General features: G+C 56.2%; 1 protein-coding gene across 2 annotated transcripts in view; it reads left to right on the plus strand.

Annotated features, from left to right (window-relative positions):
- The window catches only part of Nbeal2 (neurobeachin like 2), a 29,499-nt gene extending 7,583 nt beyond the window's left edge, over window positions 1-21,916 (plus strand). Inside the window, exons 2-54 of one of the 2 annotated variants that reach the window (XM_041677103.1) lie at window positions 2,055-2,143; window positions 2,223-2,351; window positions 2,467-2,548; window positions 2,629-2,753; window positions 2,954-3,036; window positions 4,494-4,579; window positions 4,669-4,939; window positions 5,047-5,153; window positions 5,437-5,517; window positions 6,883-6,966; window positions 7,321-7,419; window positions 7,801-8,402; window positions 8,483-8,615; window positions 8,691-8,810; window positions 9,002-9,308; window positions 9,519-9,601; window positions 9,693-9,785; window positions 9,944-10,118; window positions 10,214-10,347; window positions 10,608-10,767; window positions 10,944-11,046; window positions 11,194-11,347; window positions 11,439-11,597; window positions 11,784-11,943; window positions 12,162-12,268; window positions 12,441-12,956; window positions 13,427-13,605; window positions 13,698-13,857; window positions 14,189-14,326; window positions 14,414-14,767; window positions 14,853-15,002; window positions 15,135-15,292; window positions 15,632-15,756; window positions 15,838-15,973; window positions 16,417-16,577; window positions 16,678-16,994; window positions 17,097-17,192; window positions 17,526-17,650; window positions 17,737-17,877; window positions 18,006-18,136; window positions 18,223-18,332; window positions 18,426-18,543; window positions 18,641-18,738; window positions 18,965-19,081; window positions 19,517-19,606; window positions 19,689-19,798; window positions 19,970-20,142; window positions 20,243-20,337; window positions 20,535-20,651; window positions 20,746-20,904; window positions 20,984-21,132; window positions 21,414-21,549; window positions 21,641-21,916. In XM_041677103.1, the coding sequence (XP_041533037.1) occupies window positions 2,055-2,143; window positions 2,223-2,351; window positions 2,467-2,548; window positions 2,629-2,753; window positions 2,954-3,036; window positions 4,494-4,579; window positions 4,669-4,939; window positions 5,047-5,153; window positions 5,437-5,517; window positions 6,883-6,966; window positions 7,321-7,419; window positions 7,801-8,402; window positions 8,483-8,615; window positions 8,691-8,810; window positions 9,002-9,308; window positions 9,519-9,601; window positions 9,693-9,785; window positions 9,944-10,118; window positions 10,214-10,347; window positions 10,608-10,767; window positions 10,944-11,046; window positions 11,194-11,347; window positions 11,439-11,597; window positions 11,784-11,943; window positions 12,162-12,268; window positions 12,441-12,956; window positions 13,427-13,605; window positions 13,698-13,857; window positions 14,189-14,326; window positions 14,414-14,767; window positions 14,853-15,002; window positions 15,135-15,292; window positions 15,632-15,756; window positions 15,838-15,973; window positions 16,417-16,577; window positions 16,678-16,994; window positions 17,097-17,192; window positions 17,526-17,650; window positions 17,737-17,877; window positions 18,006-18,136; window positions 18,223-18,332; window positions 18,426-18,543; window positions 18,641-18,738; window positions 18,965-19,081; window positions 19,517-19,606; window positions 19,689-19,798; window positions 19,970-20,142; window positions 20,243-20,337; window positions 20,535-20,651; window positions 20,746-20,904; window positions 20,984-21,132; window positions 21,414-21,549; window positions 21,641-21,748 (8,193 nt within the window). In that variant the 3' untranslated portion in view covers window positions 21,749-21,916. The remainder of the gene's footprint in view (window positions 1-2,054; window positions 2,144-2,222; window positions 2,352-2,466; window positions 2,549-2,628; window positions 2,754-2,953; window positions 3,037-4,493; window positions 4,580-4,668; window positions 4,940-5,046; window positions 5,154-5,436; window positions 5,518-6,882; window positions 6,967-7,320; window positions 7,420-7,800; window positions 8,403-8,482; window positions 8,616-8,690; window positions 8,811-9,001; window positions 9,309-9,518; window positions 9,602-9,692; window positions 9,786-9,943; window positions 10,119-10,213; window positions 10,348-10,607; window positions 10,768-10,943; window positions 11,047-11,193; window positions 11,348-11,438; window positions 11,598-11,783; window positions 11,944-12,161; window positions 12,269-12,440; window positions 12,957-13,426; window positions 13,606-13,697; window positions 13,858-14,188; window positions 14,327-14,413; window positions 14,768-14,852; window positions 15,003-15,134; window positions 15,293-15,631; window positions 15,757-15,837; window positions 15,974-16,416; window positions 16,578-16,677; window positions 16,995-17,096; window positions 17,193-17,525; window positions 17,651-17,736; window positions 17,878-18,005; window positions 18,137-18,222; window positions 18,333-18,425; window positions 18,544-18,640; window positions 18,739-18,964; window positions 19,082-19,516; window positions 19,607-19,688; window positions 19,799-19,969; window positions 20,143-20,242; window positions 20,338-20,534; window positions 20,652-20,745; window positions 20,905-20,983; window positions 21,133-21,413; window positions 21,550-21,640) is intronic. The other variant, XM_041677102.1, reaches the window with a different exon arrangement.
- Window positions 21,917-22,021: the final 105 nt, after the last annotated feature.

Raw genomic sequence — 22,021 nt, forward strand, 5'->3', positions numbered from 1 at the left:
TCGGTGGTTCAGAGTCTGGGCATCTTGGTCTTCCTGCTGGCTGATGGGGAAAGGGACTTCCAGGGAGGCTTGGGAAGGTCAACAAAGGTAACAAGAGAGATAGGAAGTCACAGTGATGTCTTGCTTCTTGATGTCCATGGTCCCTTTCTGGGTTACCTGAGCTATGTAGTGAATGCCATAATCCCAATTCTCAGGAAGTGGAGTCAGGAGTTCAAGAATAGCCTTAACTACCTACAGGGCCCAAGGCTTGCTGGGTCTATGTGAGACCCTGTCTCAAAGTGGGGGTGGGGGAGTAGGCCACAGGGGATGACTCAGTGTTTGCTTCCCAAGCATGAGGACCTGAGTTGGGATCCTGAGAACCCATGTAAAAACTGGGCACGGCATCATATGTCTGTAACCCTAATACTTGGGAGCAGAAACCAGCAGGTCCTGGGAACTCTCTGGCTAGGTGATGTAACCCAAATGGTGAGCGCTCTTTCAATGAGAGACCTTGTCTCTTATAACAGTGATTCTGTGGGTCTGGGTGTCAAAAGACCCTTTCACAGACATCCCCTAAGACCATCGGAAGACACAGATGCTTTGTTGTTGTTGTTGTTGTTTTGTTTTTAGGTTTTTCAAGACAAGGTTTCTCTGTAGCTTTGTAGCCTGTCCTGGAACTAGCTCTTGTAGACCAGGCTGGCCTTGAATTCACAGAGATCCACCTGCCTCTGCCTTCCAAGTGCTGGGATTAATGGCATGCACCACCACTGCCCGGCGACACAGATGTTTATATTCCATATAACAGTAGCAAAATACAGTTATGAAGTAATGACAAAAATAATTTTATGGATCTAGTCCACACCACATAAGGAACTATATTAAAGGGTCACAGCGTTAGGAAGCAGTCTTGGGCACTGTGAGCACTGACTGAAGTGTGCCACTTCTCTCGTCCTTCTCCACGGTCGTTCTCATTTCCTCTCTAACTTGGGAAAGGTGATGGCTCTCTGGTGGCAGCTACTTGGACTCTAGAGTGGGGGCCAGGTCCACTCCCATGTCCTGGATACGGCTTTAAGTTAAGGCAAACAGCTAGCTGTTTCACTGAGCAAAAGACCTGTGGGATCCAGGTAGGTGGCTGGGTCCTGGTGAGGGACAGAGGTGTAGGAAGTCTTGCATAGTCTTCCCAGGCTCGAGGACTTGTGAGTACTGGGAAATGTGAGTACTTTAAATGAAAGTTACCTGGCACCCTGACAGCAAGGATGGTACCCAGGACAGGAAGACCCCCACCCCATGTGCTGCAGGCCTTGCCCATAATGTGTTTGCAGCCCAGGGTGCCCCAGGGCCCCCTCCACATCCCTGCGGTCTGCTGGGAGGAAGCAACTGCCCTCCCCCACCGTGACTCTGCGCTTCCTGCCCCAGCCAGGGCGGAGGAAACGTATTTTGTTCACACCATAATTTCCTTGGCGGCGCCCATACACTGGCTCAGCCACTACCTACCCCTCTTGTCCATGGAACCGGCTTTGGGACCCGGGGTCCAGGTAAACAGCAAGAGCAGATGGAGGTTTCAGGGCAAGGGTGGGCTGTTGTGCAAGGATCCTGTAGCGTTGAAGTCTAAGCGTGACTTGGATGCCTATCCAACAGTGTGTGTGCAGCCTGGTGCACATAGTACCCAAGTTTTTCAGGAGGTGGTGGCTGCAGAACCTGGAAAAGGTGCCAGGGCAGGATACATCCCAAAGCTTTGACTAGAAAGCAGCAGCAGCACTAGTGTGGACCATAGCCACGCCCCCACCTAAGCTCCTCCTCTGCCTTGTCAGGCCTGTGTGGGTCCCAGCATTAGAAAGGTGGGAACAAAGACTGAAGGTTGGACTGAGAGAAGCAGCTGAGGTCCTGGAGGTGACCCGTCGATACCACAGTGGTCCCTTCCAAGTTCCTGTCCTCCAGGGCCCATCCCCTCCTCCCTTCCCCAGCCCCTGTCTCTCCACCTCTAATCCACCTAACCGTGTGCTCCACCTGTCCATACCCGTCTCCTCTCGTCATTGAGATTCTTCCCTCTCATTCTTGAAATCTTTGGTCAACAGAAGGACCTTGGCTACCTGCAGCAATGGCTGAAGGCCTTTGTGGGTGCCTTCGAGAAGAGTATCTCATTATCTTCCCTGGAACCTCGAAGGTAAGGCTGGATTTGCATGGTGGTCAGGGCCAGGCAGGTATGGCTGTCCTTGGCACTCAGTAACTCCCCCTTCTCACAGGCCAGAGGAGACAGGTGCGGAAGTCCCTCTGCTACCCCTAGATGCTCTCCATTCGCTAGCCGAGCAGCTGGACCAGGACGACCTGGAACAGGCCCTGCTGTTGCTGAAGCTCTTCATCATTCTCTGCAGGTGGCTCTTCCCTAATGTCCTCTGTGGACGGGTGGAAGCATGGATGTGTGGGCCAGGGAGTGAGGGAGACCTGCAACCATAGGGTGACCTCTCTTGCTCTTCACCCCCATCCCAGGAACCTGGAGAATGTAGAGGCTGGTTGGGGCCAAGTCCTGGTGCCCCGAGTGCTGGCACTGCTCACTGGGCTGATGGCTGAGGTGAGGGGCCTGCCTGGATAGGGTGGAGACAGCTACTGCAGGTATGACTGGCTAACCCCCCTTCCCTCTCTACACTGCAGCTGAAAGGACCCCCATCATCAAAGGAGGGCCATGAGACCCAGCTGGAGAATGTGGCCCTGCATGCTCTGCTCCTCTGTGAGGAGCTTTTTGACCCCTACCAGACCTGGCGGCACCAGCACAGTGGGTGAGACCCAGGCCTCAGGCAGGGTGGCCTACAGGAGGCAGGACAAAGGAAAGGGATGGGATGGGACTGTTGGTCTTATGGGGACTAGCCTGTGTGCAGGCTGGAGGAGAAAGACCAGCGGCCTGACCAAGAAGAGGTGAGAGTTCAGCTGATGGATCTCAGTGCGGGCTTCACCCCAACTCTCCCACCCCCATCCCCAGGGAAGTCATCAGCTCCAAGGAGAAGAACAAATACAAATTCCCTCCAACCGCTTTGCCCTGTGAATTCGGAGCCTTCTTCCAAGGTCAGGCTCCACCCAGTCCTGCCTCCAAACTTAGGTCCCCTTCCTGTAGTTCCTCAATGCCATCCGCTAGACAGGAACTCCTTGGTGGTCTGCCCTGGGGGAGGCACCGGAACCTTCAGCAGCCACGTAGGAGTTTGCTGGTAGAGAGAAAATAAAGTGCAAGCTTGGACAAAGCGGTTTTTTTCCTAGGCTGGAATGAGGGTGGGGTGTTGACCTGTACCCTGAGTCTTCCTCCCATCTTCCTTCTCTCCTGGCTCCTCCCAGACACTTGTACCTTCTTCATTCCTTGTCCAGTCTCTGCTAGGGTCGCCCCAACCTAGGCTCTTCCTCCTCAGGTCCCTCTCTGCCCTAGCTGTCTCCACCTACTTCTTCACTCCTGGAGGGGTGATACCCAGAAGCCCCTCTGGCCGTGTGTGTGTGTGTGTGTGTGTGTGTGTGTGTGTGTGTCCCAGTTCGTTCCTGCTTCTTTCATTCACTTGTTTCTTCTCTTCTGGGCCTTCTCTCTCTCTCCTCTCATTGGAGGGACAGTAGGCAGCACTGGATATGGTCAGAGCAGGAAGTAGCTGGACAGAGACAAGAAGGGCTGTGGGAAGGTGGTTCCTCTCAGATAGTCTAGCAAGTCAATTGTACATGGCCCCAGGAGAGGAGATCCCTGGGGGAGCCCTGCCTTCATTTCCTACAGCCTAGGCACTCTTAGGACCACCTAGATTTGTTTCCTCCCATTTGTAGGACCCTTCAATGGCAGCCTGGTATCCTCAGGGTTGATTCTCATTCCTCCCCACTTCTGTCCCCAAATCCCTAGAATGTCACCAATTACTCCTTCTCAGGGTATTAGCCCTCTGTGTCCTGTCCCCTCATGGGGCAATTTTATTCTTAGGTCTTGCCTCAAAAGCCCCACTGCAGGGAGGCCCTGACCCCACCCAGTCCCAGGTGTCGCACAACATGACTCAGGCCTGGACCCTCCTGCCCTCTGGGTTTCACTGCCTGACACCTTGTCCAGCTTGGCTGCAGCAAGGCCACATGTGAGGCTATGAAAGCCCCTAGAAATCCCCGGTGGGGAAGGGGAACTGTCAGTGCAGTTGATACAGCCTGGTCCCCAGAGCCACACACCAGAAGCTCCCACTGTCACAGCAGGAGAGGGAACAGATTTACATCTTAGAAGCACAGTGGCTACATGTTGCTCTGGGACCCTGTCACTTTGGGATGTAAGGATCTAGGATGCTGCTTAGGCTCTCAGGGCTGGACCATATGTCCCTCAAGAACGCTGTAGCCCCCATCCCCCTGCCATCCACGTCATTTTAGACCCATATCAGGGGGTTTCCTTCCGCAAGTCTGGACATTTGCTAGGCTCAGCTTCTACCCCACACCCCCATGCTAGGTACCCTACCTCTTATGCAGTCCTTTGACCCATGGCCCTACAAACGTGGTGACATTGTTCTGCTCTACCCGCTACCCAGAGAGCCTGCAGGATGCAGACCGTTTGCCTCCCACCTTGCTGTTGTGGCTCATCCACCTCTTTGGCGCTGTCCTTGCAGGAGGAAAGGTGGGTTGGGTAGTGAGCTGTGGACCAAGGGGGGGCCTCTCGGCACCTTGCCTCTAGGTGAGCCCACTGCCATCTTTCCTCACCCACAGGAGAATGGACAGGTGGCTGTGAGCGCTGGCTCTGTGCAGGGACTGCTAGGTGTGGTGCGGAGCTGGGGCCGTGACCCAGCCCAGGTACCGCTAGCTCTGAAAGCACTGGTGGGGGCAGTGCATGTCCTGCACGCAAGCCGGGCACCACCCCGAGGACCAGAACTCCGAGCCCTGCTTGAGGGCTACTTCCACATTCTTAATGCTGACTGGCCAGCTAGTCCAAGTTCAGGCCCCGAAGAGGCCCATGTCACCCTGCGGGTCAGCATGCTCGGTAGGTATGGGCTCCCAGGCCCTTGGTGCTGGTGGAAAGGCCAGACTGGGGAGAGGTGGGATGTGTAAGAGTGCTCGTGGGGGAATCTGACCTTGACCCCTGCACAGATGCCATCCCCATGATGCTGGCATGTGAGGACCGGCCAGTGCTACAAGCCACCTTCCTTAGCAACAATTGCTTTGAACATCTTATTCGCCTCATCCAGAACAGCAAGGTGGGTGGGGTTTCACCCGGGGGTGGAAGGCCCGAAACCCAGGGGGAATCACATAGACTTCCTGGAAGGTTGCTGCTGAGCAAACATGGCTATGGCCTGTGCTCAGTGGGAGGGCCTGGGGCCTGGGCAGGGTTTATCCCTTTGGGTTTTGGCCCCACTCTGATGGGAGAACTGTGACGAGGACCCAGTGGGCCATTTCCCACTGGTGCAGAGCACTGGCAGCTCCCCTGCTCCTGCTCTAACCTCTCCTCCTCCTCCTCTACTCCCCTCCTCCTCCTCACAGCTATACCTGCAGGCGCGGGCACCCCCTGAGGGGGACAGTGACCTGGCCACCCGGTTACTGACTGAGCCCGATGTCCAGAAGGTACCACTCTTTGGCTGCCTAGCTCAGGCAGCACCTCCCTGGGTCACCCACCCTGGGCTCCTTCTTTGACCATTTCCTGCACTCTAGAATAGTGGATGCGGGTAGATGTGCTTGAGCACCACATACCTGGCGGCAAGGGTGACTCCCATACCCTTTCTTCACCCCCGCCCCTTCCAAGGCCCTATCCTAGAGACTGGAGCAGAAAGTGGTCTCTAACCCCCCCCCACCCCCACCCCCGGTGTTAGAATTGAGTACTAGGATGTAGCTAGAAGGAACCTTCGAAACCTTTCACCACCTACCCCACATCCCCTTCTCAGAAGGAGACACAAATACAGACACTAAGAGCTTAGGTTGTAACCACCTACTATGGCAGGGGTTCCTAGTGGGGCCCATTTCTTCCGTGGCTCCTGAGTCCTCTTCTAAACAGATCTGGCTCCTTATAACATGCTACATGCCTCATGTCATCGGTGCTGTAGGAACTGTGGGGTGTCAGATGGAGGCTCTACACTGGGCCGCCAACCTCCAGAGCTTCTGCCCTGGCTTTGTCTTCATGAGGCAGCCTTGTATGTTTATTGCCTATGGTGACTTTCTGAGAGTCTGCCTATCCATTTGGCTCCAAATCAGGCAGGGCTAGGTGACCCCCCGCCCCGATTTTATTTCCAGATAAGGAAACAGGCCTAGAGAAGGGAAGGTTGTCTGAGGTCACATTCCGGGGGCCTGGGAAGAGCTGTGAGCAAAGGGCCCACAGGACAAAACATGGCTGAACACTTGATATCAGCCTCTCATCCCCCAGAGTGGGCCAGGGGAGTGAGCAGCATGCCTCTGACTGTCAGTTTCAGTTAAGCTAGACCACAGCATCCTCACCGATTTAGGGGATGGGGGACAGGGTAGGACTTAGAGGTCTCGAAGGTTCTTCTGGCTCTACTGCCCTGTGATTGATTGCCCCTGTACCCCCGAATCTCTGTCAATCATCATGGGTGATGGGACACTTGATGACTTGCTTGCACGTGTGTCTAACTTGGGTGGGGATGTGGGAACTAGGACCAGGAAGTCCACAGGAGGGAGTGCAGAGGCAGTATGCACCATTGGTCTATTCTTTCATGCCAGTGGCCATGTCAGGAGCAGCAGGTGGCAATTGAGGGCCCCCCCGCCCCGCCCCCAGGCGGTGGTACTTTCCCAGTCTTGCCCATCTGCTATGAGAGCACTCCAGCTCAGGACATCACAGCTTGTGGGGCAAGTCAAGACTGGTGTTCACAGAGAGCTGCTGATTCAGCAGAGGCCCTGGACCTTGGTGGACCTGGCCCTGCACCCCCTTTACTGCCAGGTTCTGGCAGCTGCTTCTTCTGACTTCCCCTCTACTCCAAGGTGCTGGACCAGGACACAGATGCCATTGCCGTCCACGTGGTCAGAGTGCTGACCTGCATCATGAGTGGCTCCCCGTCGGCCAAGGTGAGGAGGCTTCAGACTTTCTGTGATAGGAGTCAGAGGTAGAGTTTGTTGTCCTCGTGTTTTCAAAACTGGCCTGTAAATCTTGTTCCCTGGAGAGCACGTGACTGCCATTCCCTCTGGGGTGTGGTTCCACATGCTTGGTTGGTGTGGTCATCAGTGTGTCCTGGGACACTTGTGAGCTGACCACCATCTGTAGATGAATATAGGCTACTCCATCCTCCATGTTGTCCTTATCCCTTCTATACTATAACCTTCAGGCAGAGATAGACAAAGAGTTCCAAAAGTGGAGGGGTCCCTGAGAGTATGAACTGGCCTCAAACCCACAACTTTCCTTACTTCCACCCCACTTTTCAGGAAGTGTTCAAGGAACGCATTGGCTACCAGCACCTGCAGGAGGTCCTGCAGAGCCATGGGCCCCCCACCCAAAGACTGTTGCAAGAACTGCTCAACATGGTGAGTACTGGGCTGGGGCCTGTGTCCCAAAGGCAGCTGGCCTGAGGCAGGTCCCTTGTCTGGAGGACTGTTACCTATGGCCAGTACAATGTGAGCTGTTGCTCAGCCATGTGTCAGTGCCCTGAGTTGAGACCTCTACACTATAGGCCGCAAGGTCTATTCCAGGAACATAGAATTAGGGCTTGGCCAGTCTAGGCTACTTCCAAAGCTTGGAAGTTAGTGCTAAGTACTTGTTTTAATGGCCATGATCGTCCATGTACCTTTGGCAAGGCACCAAGATGGGGTGGCACATGCTAGCTTCCTGTACTATGCAACAGGAAGTCTCGTAGCTGGCAAGGGGCCATAGTTGACCTGGGGCTGTCACATTCTTTCCACCTACAGGCTGTGGAGGGTGACCACAGCATGCACCCGCCTCCACCAATCCGCAATGAACAGCCAGTGTTGGTGCTGATGCAATGGCTACCGGCATTGCCCACAGCTGAGCTGCGCCTCTTCCTGGCACAACGGCTGTGGTGGCTCTGTGACAGCTGCCCTGCCAGCCGCGTCACCTGTGTGCAAGCAGGCCTAGTGGGCTACCTGCTAGAGACACTTGGCACAGGGATAGCCCTGGGAGTCCGCTGCCAGGAGCAGCTGTTAGCATTGCTGCAAGCTCTGGGCCGAGTGTCTCTAAGGCCCTTGGAGCTGCGTCGTCTGCTGCGCCCCCCACCAGGACTGGACTCAGAGTCAGAGGGAACTGAATCTCAGAAGGCTCGGCATGCAGGTGCCATCATCCGAGCACTGTCAGGCATGGCCCGGCACCGGGGTCCTGCACGTGCCCTGCGCTACTTTGACCTCACACCTAGCATGGCAGGCATCATGGTACCACCTGTGCAGCGATGGCCGGGACCTGGCTTTACCTTCCATGCCTGGCTCTGTCTGCACTCCACAGAGACAGCTTCTACCTCAGCTCCCAGCCGACCCCTCCAGCGAAAACAACTGTACAGGTGGGTAACTACCAAGGGCTAGGGACCCACTGCCAGTGTGAGTAAGAAGAAGCAGGCATAACTGGCTTGCTTGCCCCCAGCTTCTTCACCAGCAATGGCTCAGGGTTTGAGGCCTTCTTCACGGCAGCTGGGACCCTGGTGGTAGCCGTGTGCACACGGAAGGAGTACATAACCATGAGCTTGCCCGAAGTGTCCTTCGCTGATTCTGCCTGGGTGAGTCCCCACCCTTCTCACATGGCCCAGTGTGGGGCGAGGAACGCCAAGACTCAAGCATGGCTCCTCTTACAGCACTGTGTGGCCATTGTGCATGTGCCTGGGCGCCGGCTCTTCAGTCAGAACCTGGTCAGTGTCTACAAAGATGGTCATCTGGTCAAGACAGCACCTCTTCACTTCCCATCCCTCAGTGAGGTGTGCTAGGCAGGATTTGGGAGGCCTTGGGTCAGTTGGAGGGACTTGGGCCAATGTGGACTGGAACCCCTGTGTGTCTTCAGCCTGTACCGCTCTGCAGTCCATGGTTTTGGGAGTCACCATTAGATGGATATAGGTGGACTCCCAGGCTTTGCTCGGACCTGACTAGTCTCCCAATCCTGACCCCGCAGCCTTTCTCCTCCTGCTGTATTGGTTCTGCTGGGCACCGCACAACGACGACCACCACAGGGCTCCCCACCGCCTTGTCTCACACTCACCCCTCCCTCACCCGCTCCCAGTCAGTCCCAGCCTCCACGGGCTTGGGCTGGGGGCCTGGGCTGGGGGCCGCTCTGCAGGAGGGCAGCGTCAGCTCCACCCTTGCAGGCACCCAGGACACTCGGTGGGGAAGCCCCACATCTCTGGAGGGGGAGCTGGGAACTGTGGCCATCTTCCATGAAGCCCTGCAGGCATCTGCCCTGCAGGTCCTACATGTCCTGGGTATGTAGCACCTATGTCTGTCTTCCCGTGCCCTAGTCCCAGCCTCTACCCCATTGTCCCAGTTTCAGGGCATGAGATTTGCAAAGTGCCCAGCGGAAGCTGGCAACCCTAGGAATCTGTCCTCTGCGCATGCAGGGAGGAGGGAAGCTGTGGGTGGACTTTTGCCAGAGGCTCTCCTGAGCTCTTAAAACCTTGAATTCTTCTCTCCAGGACCCAATGAGCCAGCACCCTTCAAGCCTGAGGGTGAACTACACGAGCTTGGTGCCAAGCTGCTCCTCCATTATTCGCCTCAGGTATTTAGGGACTGGGGAACACTTCCTACCCTCTGGCTCTGCCCTCAGGCTTCCGCTTTCAGTATGTTACCCTCTGTTCCATTTGATCCAGGCCTGTAAGAGCAATATCTGCCTGGACCTGTCCCCTGGCCATGGGCTGGATGGCCGCCTGACGGGACATAGGGTGGAGACGTGGGACGTGAAGGTACGTGTGTACATGTGTAGTGTGCATAGGGCTAGCTGGGAGCAGTATCGGGCCCCATAGTGTTTGGAAGACCAGTTTAAGAGACCCACACCTTGCGTCCAGGCTTTAGGCAAGATGCTAGTCGGGAGCTGTCCTCTTACCACTGCCCCTCCCCCCAGGATGTGGTGAACTGTGTAGGGGGCATGGGTGCCCTGCTGCCCTTGCTAGAGCGAGTAGCTGTGCAGCCTCAAGAGGCCGAAGCAGGTCCAGGTGAAACACATGACCTTGTGGGACCTGAACTGACCTCAGGCCTTAACACTCAGGGCCTGCTTCTCCCCCTGGGCAAGTCTACGGGTGAGTCCTTCACACCTGGATTTGGGAGAAAGTCTGAGGTAGTGGTTTCTGGCATGCCCTTGACCAATCTCTGTCCTCTTCCTGGTAATTGGCAGAGGAACGGATGGAGAGGAATGCAGTGGCTGCCTTTCTCCTGATGCTTCGGAACTTCCTGCAGGGCCACACTGTGAATCAAGAGAGCCTGGTGCAATGCCAGGGGCCTGCCATCATAGGGGCCCTCCTGCGCAAGGTGAGACCTTCTGAGCAGGTTGAAATGAGATGGGCAGGACCTTCTGGACAGTGGTGTCTGAGTGGGGCCTGAATGGGCAGGTTTGGTTGTGAGGATGTGGATAGGAAGGTGGCTCAGGCTGTCAGGAGAAGCTTGTATTCCAGAGATGGCTGCGGTCATGAAAGGCTGTGAGCAAGGATGGTGGTTCGTGTCTGCTGCTGAGAAGACTGGGACAGCAGGAGGCAGGGCCTGACATCTCAGTCAGCTCCTTCTTCCCGCAGGTCCCCAGCTGGGCCATGGATATGAACGTGCTCATGTCTGCCCAGCTGCTGATGGAGCAGGTGGCGGCTGAGAGCAGTGGGCCCCTCCTCTACCTGCTCTACCAACATTTGCTCTTCAACTTTCACCTCTGGACCCTCAGTGACTTTGCTGTGCGCCTGGGTAGGTAAAGGTCTCGGACAAGAGGCCTAGCCACAGGGCAGGGTGAGAAGTCACAGCCTTGCTCTAGATAATCTGAGGGGTCAGAACTGTGCCCTGGGGTGTGAGGATGGTGCCTGGGAGGAGCGGCAGAGGCGGAGCCCTGCCCTGGAGGAAGCTTTCTGCTGATGTCCGCTCAGGTCACATCCAGTACATGTCCAGCATAGTCCGTGAGCACAGACAGAAGCTTCGGAAGAAGTATGGAGTCCAGTTCATCCTCGATGCTCTGCGCACACACTACAGGTTAGGCCGGTGGGGCCAGGTGGGTGCTGGGGGCCTGACACGGTCGTGCCTGGTATTGGAGACAGGATGACATGTTGCCCAGCTCACTTAGCCACTTTCTCTGATCTTGCCTCTCTGACTGCTGGTTGTGCTTGCTGGACCCACTAGCCCACAGCGGGAGCGCCCCCTTGCGGCCGACGACCTGCGCACAGTACAGACATCCCTTTTGGGTCTGGCACGTGAGTTCCTGGTTCGCAGCTTCTCAGTGGATGACATGCAGGTTGTGTTGAGCTTTTTGACAGCCACCAGTGATGATAGCCAGGTAGGCAGGAGTTTGGGGAGGGTGAGATTTGGGTGAGAGGTATATAGGCCAGCTGGGGAACCCAGCCTAGAGAGACATTCTGTATCCTCAGGTGGTGGGCACACTGGACTTGTTGCTGGCCCTGCTTCACAGTTCTCCAGCACAAGAGCCCTTGGCCATCTTCCTGTTAGAGCCAGGGAACCTCGAGGTGCTGTTCACTCTGTTGGTGCGGCCAAGATCACAGTCTCTTTTGACCGACAGAGTCTTCAAGGTATACCCAGCCCCGTCCTGACCTCATAATCCCATTCTCTGAGGCCCAGACTGGATTCTCGGGAAGCTTTGCACCAGTGAATAAAGCCGCTTCCACGGGCCTCTTCTGGAGCCACATACCTGTGCAGTGACTTTCCTTCTATGTCAGGGCCTCTGTGATGACAGCTCCTTCATCTCCCCCATACAGATCTTGCGGAGACTGCAGCAAAATGAACGGCTACCTGAGCGGAACCGCCAGAGGCTCCGGCTGCGAAACTGTGGTCTCCAGGGTCTTGTTGCCAGCTTGACCGAGGGTACCATCTCTCCCCAGCTCTGCCAGGGCCTCTATAAGCTGTTTATAGGAGCAGGTATGACATGCTTGGGACCAAGAGGCAGATGAGATGGAGGGGAGGATGCATTTCAGTGGCAGAATGCTTACATAGCATTCACAAGACCACAACACAGCAACAAGCAAACAGAACCAGAGCAGGCAGAGTGGGCAACATCTATCGGGAATGGGACTGGTGGGAAGAGGGAGTGTTCCCATAGGGGACAGGATTGAGACAGTCCCCTCCTACCGTGTCAGCCCCTCAGGTTGCATCCCCGGATTGCCTGAACCTCTCAGATTTATTGGCTGTGGTACAGCTGTCCCTCCAGGCTGACCTCAGCGTCCGCCTGGACATCTGTCGTCAGGTGAGTCAGAGACAAAAGCCTGGGGAGGAAAAGGGATAGCTTCTGCTCTTGCAGTTCATTTTGTCTGTCTGCAATGGGGGTGTCTTTGGAGGCTCCCACTGTTAAGACCTTGGGATGAGGCTCTAGGGAAGCAATCAGATGGCCTCTAATTTGCTGTGCCCTGGCTTGGCAGCTCTTCCACCTCATCTACGGACAGCCAGAAGTAGTGCGGCTACTGGCCCGACAAGCTGGTTGGCAGGATATGCTGACCCGCCTGTATGTCCTGGAGGCTGCCACAGCCAGCAGTCCCCCGCGCTCTCTCCCAGAGCTGCCCACCTCCCTAGAGCCAGCCCTGTCCCCCTCACCCACCGAGTTGCCTGCTGAATCTTCTGACGTCTTCCTACCTTCAGAGCCCCCGTGCCCTGACCCAGATGCCTTGTACCATGCCCTCTCCCCATTCAGTACGCCCTTTGACCTGGGCTTGGAACGGGCCAGTGTGGGCTCGGGCAATACTGCTGGCGGTGGCAGCAGCAGTGGAACAATTACTCCAGCCAGCCAGCCTGGCACACCTTCCCCGCTTGATGGGCCGCGGCCCTTCCCTACTGCCCAAGGCCGCCACAGCTCCAGTCTCTCCAATGTGCTAGAGGACGGCAGCCTGCTAGAACCCACCGTCAGTGGGGACGACACCTCTAACACAAGCAACCCCCAGGTGAGGTGGGCCACCTTCTCACCTTGCATTGTGTCTGGAGATGACACCTCAAGGGAGCAGGGTTAGCAGTGTGACCTCTCCAAAGATGAACTGGATGCCAGGGCTGATAGTCTTATGTTGAGCCACAGTGGAGGAGAGCAGCCATGTAGGGCCCAGACTTTAAACGCCCTAGGGATAGCCTGTCTCTTCTAAGTTGTCTCTCCAGCCCCAGTTCTCCTTGGGAGTTCCCAGGCAGCCTTAAACACTCAGGGTAATGCCTCTGTGAATATCCCCTCTCCTCTTTCCAGCAGAACCCCAGGTCTCTCCCCAGAGTTCAGACAGTAACTGGAGCCCTTGTGCCAGTTCTGGCTGTTTGCTGAATGCCGCCTCTCACCATTCCTGCTAGTGTGTGGACAGGGGAAGGGGGGGTGCTGAGTAGAGATTCCCTCCCCTCCCAGCCCACGGCCCTCACCGCCCTCCTTTACCCACAGCAAACCCCTGAAGAGGAGCTGTGCAACTTGCTCACCAATGTGCTGTTCTCAGTGACGTGGCGCGGCGTGGAGGGCAGCGATGAGGCTGCTTGGCGGGAACGTGGCCAGGTCTTCTCCGTTCTTACCCAGCTGGGGGCCTCGGCCACACTTGTGCGCCCACCAGACTGCATCAAGCGTAGGTAAGAGGGATGATTTGCAAAGGTGATGAGCCTCTGGGAGCCTAGGAGCCAAAGAAAGTGCAAGGTGGGTACTGAGTCCTTCTCTTGCCCAGCCTCCTAGAGATGATGTTGGAATCAGCCCTGACCGACATCAAGGAGGCTCCCCCAGGAGGCCTGGCCAACCTTACTCTCCAGGCACTGTGGCTGCTCCGCCTGCTCCAGGATTTCCTATGCGCTGAGGGCCATGGTAATCAGGAGCTATGGAGTGAAAAGGTGCGACCATTCAGAGGGGCGTGAGCCACATGCATTCTTGTGACCTTATGAACGTGGGAGTATCTAGTCTGGAAGATGGGAGAGTACCCAGCGCAGTCCTGGATGCATCAGCATGGACATCTATGGGCATGTCTAGTCAGAGTCAGGCCAAGGTTTGGGGTGAATGACAGTGTTAGAGACAGCCAGGTATACCTTGCAGGATTGGTCAAGCAGGAAGGACAGTGACTTTGGCTCAAACCTTCCCTAGCCTCCAGGCCAAACTTTACCTTGCTTTCTTCCTCTGTATCCCCGGCCTTGTGTGGTAACACGCTGGAAATGTTATATGTGGCAGCTCTTTGAAGGTGTGTGCAACCTTCTTGATCGCCTGGGCGCCTGGCCACATCTCGCCAATAGCATGGCAGAACTCCGTGAGATGGCACAGATTGGCTTACGTCTTGTGCTTGGCTATATCCTGCTGGAGGACCCACAGGTGAGCATACACGTGGGCAGTGGAGGTGGAGGCAGAACTGGTGGAGATATAGCAATCACTGACACCCTCATTCCCTTGCACCTACAGCTGCATGCCCAGGCCTATGTGAAGCTGCATACACTACTGCAGACTGCAGTGCCAGCCCGCCGTGAAGAGGCATGCTATGTCCTCTCCAAGCTGGAGGCCGCACTCAGCCGGGCACTGAACACCTCCTCCTCTGAGACCGAGCATGCACAGCCTCCATCTACAGCTGTGGCAGCCTCTGAGCGCTGTTCGTGGTTGGTGCCACTGGTCCGCACACTGCTGGACCGTGCTTACGGTCCCCTGGGACTGCAGTGGGGGCTGCCCTCCTTACCGCCCACCAATGGAAGTCCCACCTTCTTTGAGGACTTCCAGGCTTTCTGTGCCACACCTGAATGGCGCCACTTCATCGACAAGCAGGTGCCTAAAGGAGGTGGGGATCAAGGAAGAGAAATGGGGGCTCGGGCACACTTCATGCTCTGGTCTCACACCATTAATCCTCCAGGTACAACCCACCATGTCAAAGTTTGAAATGGACACATATGCTAAGAGCCATGACCTCATGTCCGGCTTCTGGAATGCCTGCTATGACATGCTTATGAGCAGTGGGCAGCGGCAGCGGCGAGAACGCATTCAGAGTCGAAGGGCCTTCCAGGTGTGCAGCCCAGAACAGGGGACAGTGTGCTACCTCACCTACATGCCTGGGAGACAGCTAATAGGGCAGCCGGGTAGAGACCGGGTAGGAGAAACAGCAGCCAGTGGGATTGACCTGTTCTTCCCACCACAGGAGCTGGTCCTGGAACCCGCCCAGCGCAGGGCTCGCCTGGAGGGGCTGCGCTATGCAGCGGTGCTGAAGCAGCAGGCGGCACAGCACTCCATGGCCCTGCTGCACTGGGGGGCACTGTGGCGCCAGCTTTCCAGCCCCTGTGGGGCCTGGGCACTAAGGTGGGCTGGGCTTCTAGGGGGAGGAGCTGGGCTTGGGTCAAAGGGAGCATTTAAGAGTGCCAGACTGCCTTTGGCTCTCTGCTCAAGGTCTTAAATAGAATAAGGTAACATGAATAACAACAGCAGTCTTAGCCAAGGTTATGGGTTTTTTGCGGGGGACATGTTAGCAGAAGCACCACCGTTAATCCCAGCATTCTGGAGGCAGAGTTCAAGGACAGCCTGGTCTACAGACCTGCGCTTCAGGACAGCCAAAGCTACCCAGAGAAACCCTACAGTCTTAAAGTGGGGGCCCTGTAACATTTTGCTAGGCCTTGACAATTCGTGGTGATATATCTGCAGGGTCCCTCCAGCTCCCCACTGGAAGCTGTCTAATGCAGAGACATACTCACGAATGCGACTAAAACTGGTACCCAATCATCACTTTGACCCTCACTTAGAAGCCAGTGCCCTGCGAGACAATTTAGGTGAGTGTGTTGTGCTTGGTCCACCCAACTGGTATTTCCCACCATGCCTTGCTCTAAATAAGTACGATTGGTCTCACGCAGGTGAAGCCCCCATGACACCCACTGAAGAGGCCTCACTGCCCCTGGCAGTGACCAAAGAGGCCAAAATCAGCACCCCTCCAGAGGAACTGCTCGAAGACCAATTAGGGGAGGATGAACTGGCAGTGCCGGAGAGCCTGTGAGTGGGTGGACTGGGGGCTGGTCCGGGATGTGTGCCTTCCATGGGACTGAGTCCAAGCCTTTGTCTTTTGCTGACTAACTGAGTACCTGAAGGACTCTTTATCCCCAAATCTGGGAGTTATTTAAAAGGATGAGTGGTTAGGTGGTCTTTCTTTAGCAGGGCAGGTGGTTGGGTGTTCTTTAGTAGCTAAGCACCTTTCAGCAAGGCTGAGAAAAACCTGAACGATGTGGGGACCAGGACAGGGGTATGAGGAAAAGCAGGGCAGCAGGAGGGGTGAGACTTTTAAGTTCAACGAGGGTACAGGGTTAGTGAGCACTAGGCCCTGGGCAACTCCTCTCCATCAGGGAGGTGTGAACACAGGACTTCATGACTCGCTGGCCCTTGGAGCTTGCCAAGAAGGGATGCCAGCATCACTAGCTGAACTGTATGCTGACCCTCAGGATGGAGGCGGTGGAGCTGGATAAGCAGCATGAGAAGTTGCTCCTATCAGCTGAGTGCCAGCTCGTCACAGTGGTGGCCGTGGTCCCCGGACTGTTAGAGGTCACCACGCAGCATGTGTATTTCTACGATGGCAGCACGGAACGTGTGGAAACTGAGGAAGGTGCGTTCTGGTGGAGCTGGTTGAGGGGATGGTAGAGAAGGGCCAAGGTCTGGACCAGGTAGGAGCCAGTGACTCCTTATATCTACCGTTGGTCCTGTAGGCATCGGCCATGATTTTCGGCGCCCCTTGGCCCAGCTGCGTGAGGTCCACCTGCGGCGTTTCAACCTGAGGCGTTCGGCGCTGGAACTCTTCTTTATTGATCAGTCCAACTACTTCCTCAACTTCCCATGCAAGGTGTCCGGGTCCTCAGCTTCATCTCCTTGCCAGACTCCTAGGCCCCAGCCCTATCCCATCTCACCCCACACCCAGGTACGGAACCAGGTGTACTCGTGGCTCCTGCGCTTACGGCCACACACCCAAGACTACCTAAGCAGCCGCTCCCCCCAGGAGATGCTTCGTGCCTCAGGACTTACTCAGGTAAGAGTCCTGGGTGTGTTCGTGTGGACTGTGAGGTAGGGACTTTGTAAGCAAGGGTCCCGGACAGAACTACTGCCCATCCTTTGCTATTCTGCCCTCCAGAAATGGGTACAGCGAGAGATATCCAACTTTGAATACTTGATGCAACTCAACACAATCGCAGGACGCACCTATAATGACCTGTCTCAGTACCCTGTGGTGAGGACCCCACTCTGTATACATATCCTGCCCCCCCAAACCGCATCTGTCAGTGCCAGCTAATGGGCGAGGCTGTAAGCAGGGTCCCTGAATAGTTCACCTATGACGAAGGTCTGGCCTCTGCCACTGCCTCACTCCTCTACCCTCTTTTCTTGCTGCTGGGCTCTGGTCTCCCCGGAAGGAATGTCTATTGTAGACCATCTGCTCCTGAAGCACTTCCGAGTGGTATTGTGAGCAGGCTCTATCCATCTTCCTGAGTGCTGAGGGCAGGGCTGTGCCGGCTAACAAGCCATCTGGGTCTTCATGCAGTTTCTTCCCTGGGTGGGCGGCCAGTTCCCCTGGGTCTTGCAGGACTACGTGTCCCCAGTCTTGGACCTCAGCAATCCAGCTGTCTTCCGGGACCTGTCCAAACCCATCGGTGTGGTGAACCCCAAGCATGCCCAGCTCGTGAGGGAGAAGTGAGCATGTGGACAGGGCAGGGCTCAGTGGGCTGGGGATGGGTGGGTGAAGGGCTTCTGCTGACTTCTGTTGTCTGTGGCTTCAGATATGAGAGCTTTGAGGACCCAGCAGGTACAATCGACAAGTTCCACTACGGTACCCACTATTCCAACGCAGCAGGCGTGATGCACTACCTCATCCGCGTGGAGCCCTTCACCTCCCTGCACGTCCAGCTCCAGAGTGGCCGGTGCGCCCAGGAGTGACGGGAGGTCGGGGAGGAGGAGAGGCTGTCTTCCCAGCAGCCTCTTGTGTTGCCTCAGGTTTTCCACATCCCTCTGCATCCATCACCTGACCTTGGCTGTGTCCCTCCACCAGGTTCGACTGCTCTGACCGGCAGTTCCACTCAGTGGCAGCAGCTTGGCAGGCACGCCTGGAAAGCCCCGCAGACGTGAAGGAGCTCATCCCAGAGTTCTTCTACTTTCCCGACTTCTTGGAGAACCAGAATGGTAGCATGCAAGGCGCCGGCTGTGGGAGTGCCCAGACAGGGGTGGCCAGGGATACATGCGACACTGCTAATCTTCTCCTCGGCTAGGTTTTGATCTGGGCTGCCTCCAGTTGACCAATGAGAAAGTGGATGATGTGGTGCTGCCCCCGTGGGCCAGCAGTCCAGAGGATTTCATCCAACAGCATCGCCGGGCTCTGGTGAGGAGGTGACCGCACACGGCCAGCCAGCCAGAGTTAAGAGTTGTGGTAGGGTTCACAGTCCCAGGTTTGACTGCCGCTTCCTGTCCTCAGGAGTCGGAGTATGTGTCCACCCACCTGCATGAGTGGATCGACCTCATCTTCGGCTATAAGCAGCGGGGTCCAGCAGCTGAGGAGGCCCTCAATGTCTTCTATTACTGTACTTATGAAGGTAGGCAGTGTGCCCCATGTAAGCCGGGCCAGGGAACAGATGAAGTTGCAATGCAGAGAACACTGAAGGAGTTCTGACTGCTTTGCCGCCCTCTCAGGGGCTGTAGACCTGGACCATGTGACAGATGAACGGGAACGGAAGGCTCTGGAAGGCATCATCAGCAACTTTGGGCAGACTCCCTGTCAGCTGCTAAAGGTAGGAACTGCAGGGAATACAGCCGTCAAGAACACTTGGTGGTGGCTCCCACCTTTAATCCCAGCACTCGGGAGGCAAAGGCAGGTGGATCTCTGCAAGATTGAGGCCGAGGCCAATCTGGTCTACAAAGAGAGTTTCAGGACAACCAGTTTATTCTGGTCACACGGAGAAAGAAATCCGTCTCAAAGAAACTCTCACATCGTGGTGCTGACCGTCTCGTCCACAGGAGCCACACCCACCACGGCTCTCTGCTGAGGAAGCGGCCAGTCGCCTCGCTCGTCCTGACGCTAACTCACCTAGTGTCTTCCAGAACCTGTACCAGCTCAAGGCCTTTTTTGCTGAGGTGAAAATAGAGCAGGAACTTTGCTCCTTCAGGGAGATGGATTTAACTGCGCTGTCCCTACCTTCTGGGGCCAGATGGGCATGTGGAATGAAGGGACTGTTTTAAAGGCATCTTGTAGACATGAGGGTAGGAGGAAGGGAGGCTTTCTTGAGGGGGGCCATCATAAATGGTGACTTCCTGACAATCCCCAAGACCCTGAGTGGGGTGAGGATGGACCCCTCTCCCTCCAAAGTATAGGACGAGAGGATCAGGGCTGAGATCAAGCTTGATCCTGGGGTCTTCTGCCTCTTTCTGTGATGCACCTCTTACATGCCACTGCTGTCATGTGTACTTCTAGGACTCATCCTCTCCATCTGACACCTACTCTGTGCCCCTGGGGGTAGGGGGCAAGGAAAAGAGGGTGCTAGCTGGGGCTTCCTCCGCATCTCTCCGCAGGTTGTCAGTGAAGGGGTACCTGTAGTGTTAGCTCTGGTACCCCACCGGCAGTCCCACTCCTTCATCACCCAGGGCTCCTCGGACCTGTTGGTAAGTGCGCTGGGCTGTGTTCCCTTTAGCTCATCCCTCCTGCCTTTGCCCTGAAGCCACCTTAGCGCACTCTTGCCGACAGGTGACTGTGAGTGCCAACGGGCTGCTGGGCACTCACAGCTGGTTGCCCTACGACCGAAACATCAATAACTACTTCACCTTCAGCAAAGATCCCAGCATGGGGAACCCCAAGTAAGAGAGAGCTGTGGGTAGGGGTGGGCTATGGATGCCCTCTGCCTTGAGCCACCTCCCTACTAAACAGAATGCAGGCCAACTGCAGGGGAGAGATCTGGCCAGGTTTCCTATTAGCCCAGATCTCTCCCCTGTGGCCCAGCCTCACCTGCCATCTTCCCCCTGGCTTAGGATGCAGAAACTACTGAGTGGGCCATGGGTGCAAGGCAGTGGCATTAGTGGGCAAGCACTGGCAGTGGCCCCCGACGGAAAGCTGCTCTTCAGTGGGGGTCACTGGGATGGCAGCCTACGTGTAACTGGACTACCCCGTGGCAAACTGTTGAACCAGCTAAGCCAACACCTTGGTATGTGTTGCCCTGGTGCCAGGGAGAATGACAGACAGGCAATTCTGAACCAGACCTGGGAGGTACAGTAACCCTGTTACGTCCTCTCCTTCCTGTGTAGATATAGTGACCTGCCTTGCACTGGACACCTGTGGCATCTACCTCATCTCAGGCTCCCGGGACACCACGTGCATGGTATGGCGTCTTCTGCAGCAGGTGTGTATGGTGGGCAGACCTGGGAGGTCACTGTAGCCTGGAAGTCCATCTTCCCCTCAGGGAGCCTTCAGAGCTGCTCCCATCCTTCCTTTACCCTTACTACTGTGAGCAAATCTGGGGCTCCGCTGCCCCCCATCCCTCTAGTTTGGATAAAGTCTTAATTGCCTGAATCTTAAGCTAGCCCTGGCTTCCCACAGGGTGGTTTGTCGGTAGGGCTGGCACCAAAGCCTGTGCAGGTCTTATATGGTCATGAGGCTGCAGTGAGCTGTGTGGCCATCAGCACTGAACTTGACATGGCTGTGTCTGGATCCGAGGTGAGTGGACACGTGCCCTGGGGAGACTGTTTGCTGAAGCGCTGGCCCTAGAGCCTCCAGTTCTCTGCTTAGCACCCTAATCTGCCTTCTGTAGGATGGAACTGTGATCATCCACACTGTACGCCGAGGTCAGTTTGTGGCAGCATTAAGGCCTCCAGGTGCCACACTGCCTGGACCTATATCACATCTGGCCCTGGGGTCTGAAGGCCAGATTGTTGTACAGAGTTCTGCTTGTGAACGCCCCGGGGCCCAGGTATGGAACAGGGTACCCAACAAAGACATTGGGGCAACTGGAATGGTGGGGCAGTTGTTAATGTTTTCCTTTCTTCCAGGTCACCTACTCCTTGCACCTGTACTCAGTGAATGGGAGGTTGCGGGCTTCATTGCCCCTGCCAGAGCAGCCTACGGCCCTGACAGTGGCAGGAGACTTTGTTCTGCTGGGCACCATCCAGTGCTCTCTGCACATCTTCCATCTGAACAAGTGAGCCCCACTTTTAGTTCAGGGCCCCTCTAGGTGGTGGTTGTTGGCACAGGGTAATAGGGAGTACACGCTATCCCGCAGCACGTTCTTCTAGGTGTGTTGCCCATGGGGAATCTTACCCTGGGCCTCCCTCGGCCATGCATTCGTGGGAGTCTTATGAATCAGGGATTCAGTTTAGCCAGCCTTAAAATGAGGACAGCGTGGATACACGGGCTAATGAAGACGTCTGTGCTGAAGGCCTTGCAGTTGTGACTTAACGGATATCCACTTCCCTGTGCTAGACTGCAGCCTGCTGTGTCTCCCCTGCCCATGAAAGTGCCAGTGCGCAGTCTGTCCGTGACCAAGGAGCGTAGCCACGTGCTGGTGGGCCTGGAGGATGGCAAACTGATCGTTGTGGGCGCCGGGCAGCCTTCTGAGGTGAGGACAAGAGCAGCCGGGCCGGGCATCGAATCAAATCGGGTAGGGGGCAGCCGCCCAGGCTCACTGAAGCCCATCCTCCTCTCGCCAGGTGCGCAGCAGCCAGTTTGCGCGGAAGCTGTGGCGCTCCTCGCGGCGCATCTCTCAGGTGTCCTCTGGGGAGACCGAGTACAAGCCCGGCGAGACTCAGACTCGCTGAACGAGCACGAAGCCCTGCCCGCGAGACTGCTGCCCCAGGGGGTGGGCGGGGCCCACCCTCCAGCTCAGGGATTGGTAGATGGCATCACCAGGAAGTCCCGCCCCTCGCCGGCTGAGGGGAGACCTAGCGCCGGCCTCAGGCCGCAGCTGCATATTTTGCACAATCTGGGGTGGGGTGGGGTGGGGGTGAGGTTACTACTTTCAAACCCCACGTTCCAGGGAAGCACAAAGACCGCCAGTGGCCTTAATCCCTAAAGGTGCCACTCTCTGCCCA

Source organism: Microtus oregoni, unplaced genomic scaffold, assembly GCF_018167655.1.
Source record: "Microtus oregoni isolate MIOR12 unplaced genomic scaffold, Mior012 000028F_ref0000031, whole genome shotgun sequence".
NCBI lineage: Eukaryota > Metazoa > Chordata > Mammalia > Rodentia > Cricetidae > Microtus > Microtus oregoni.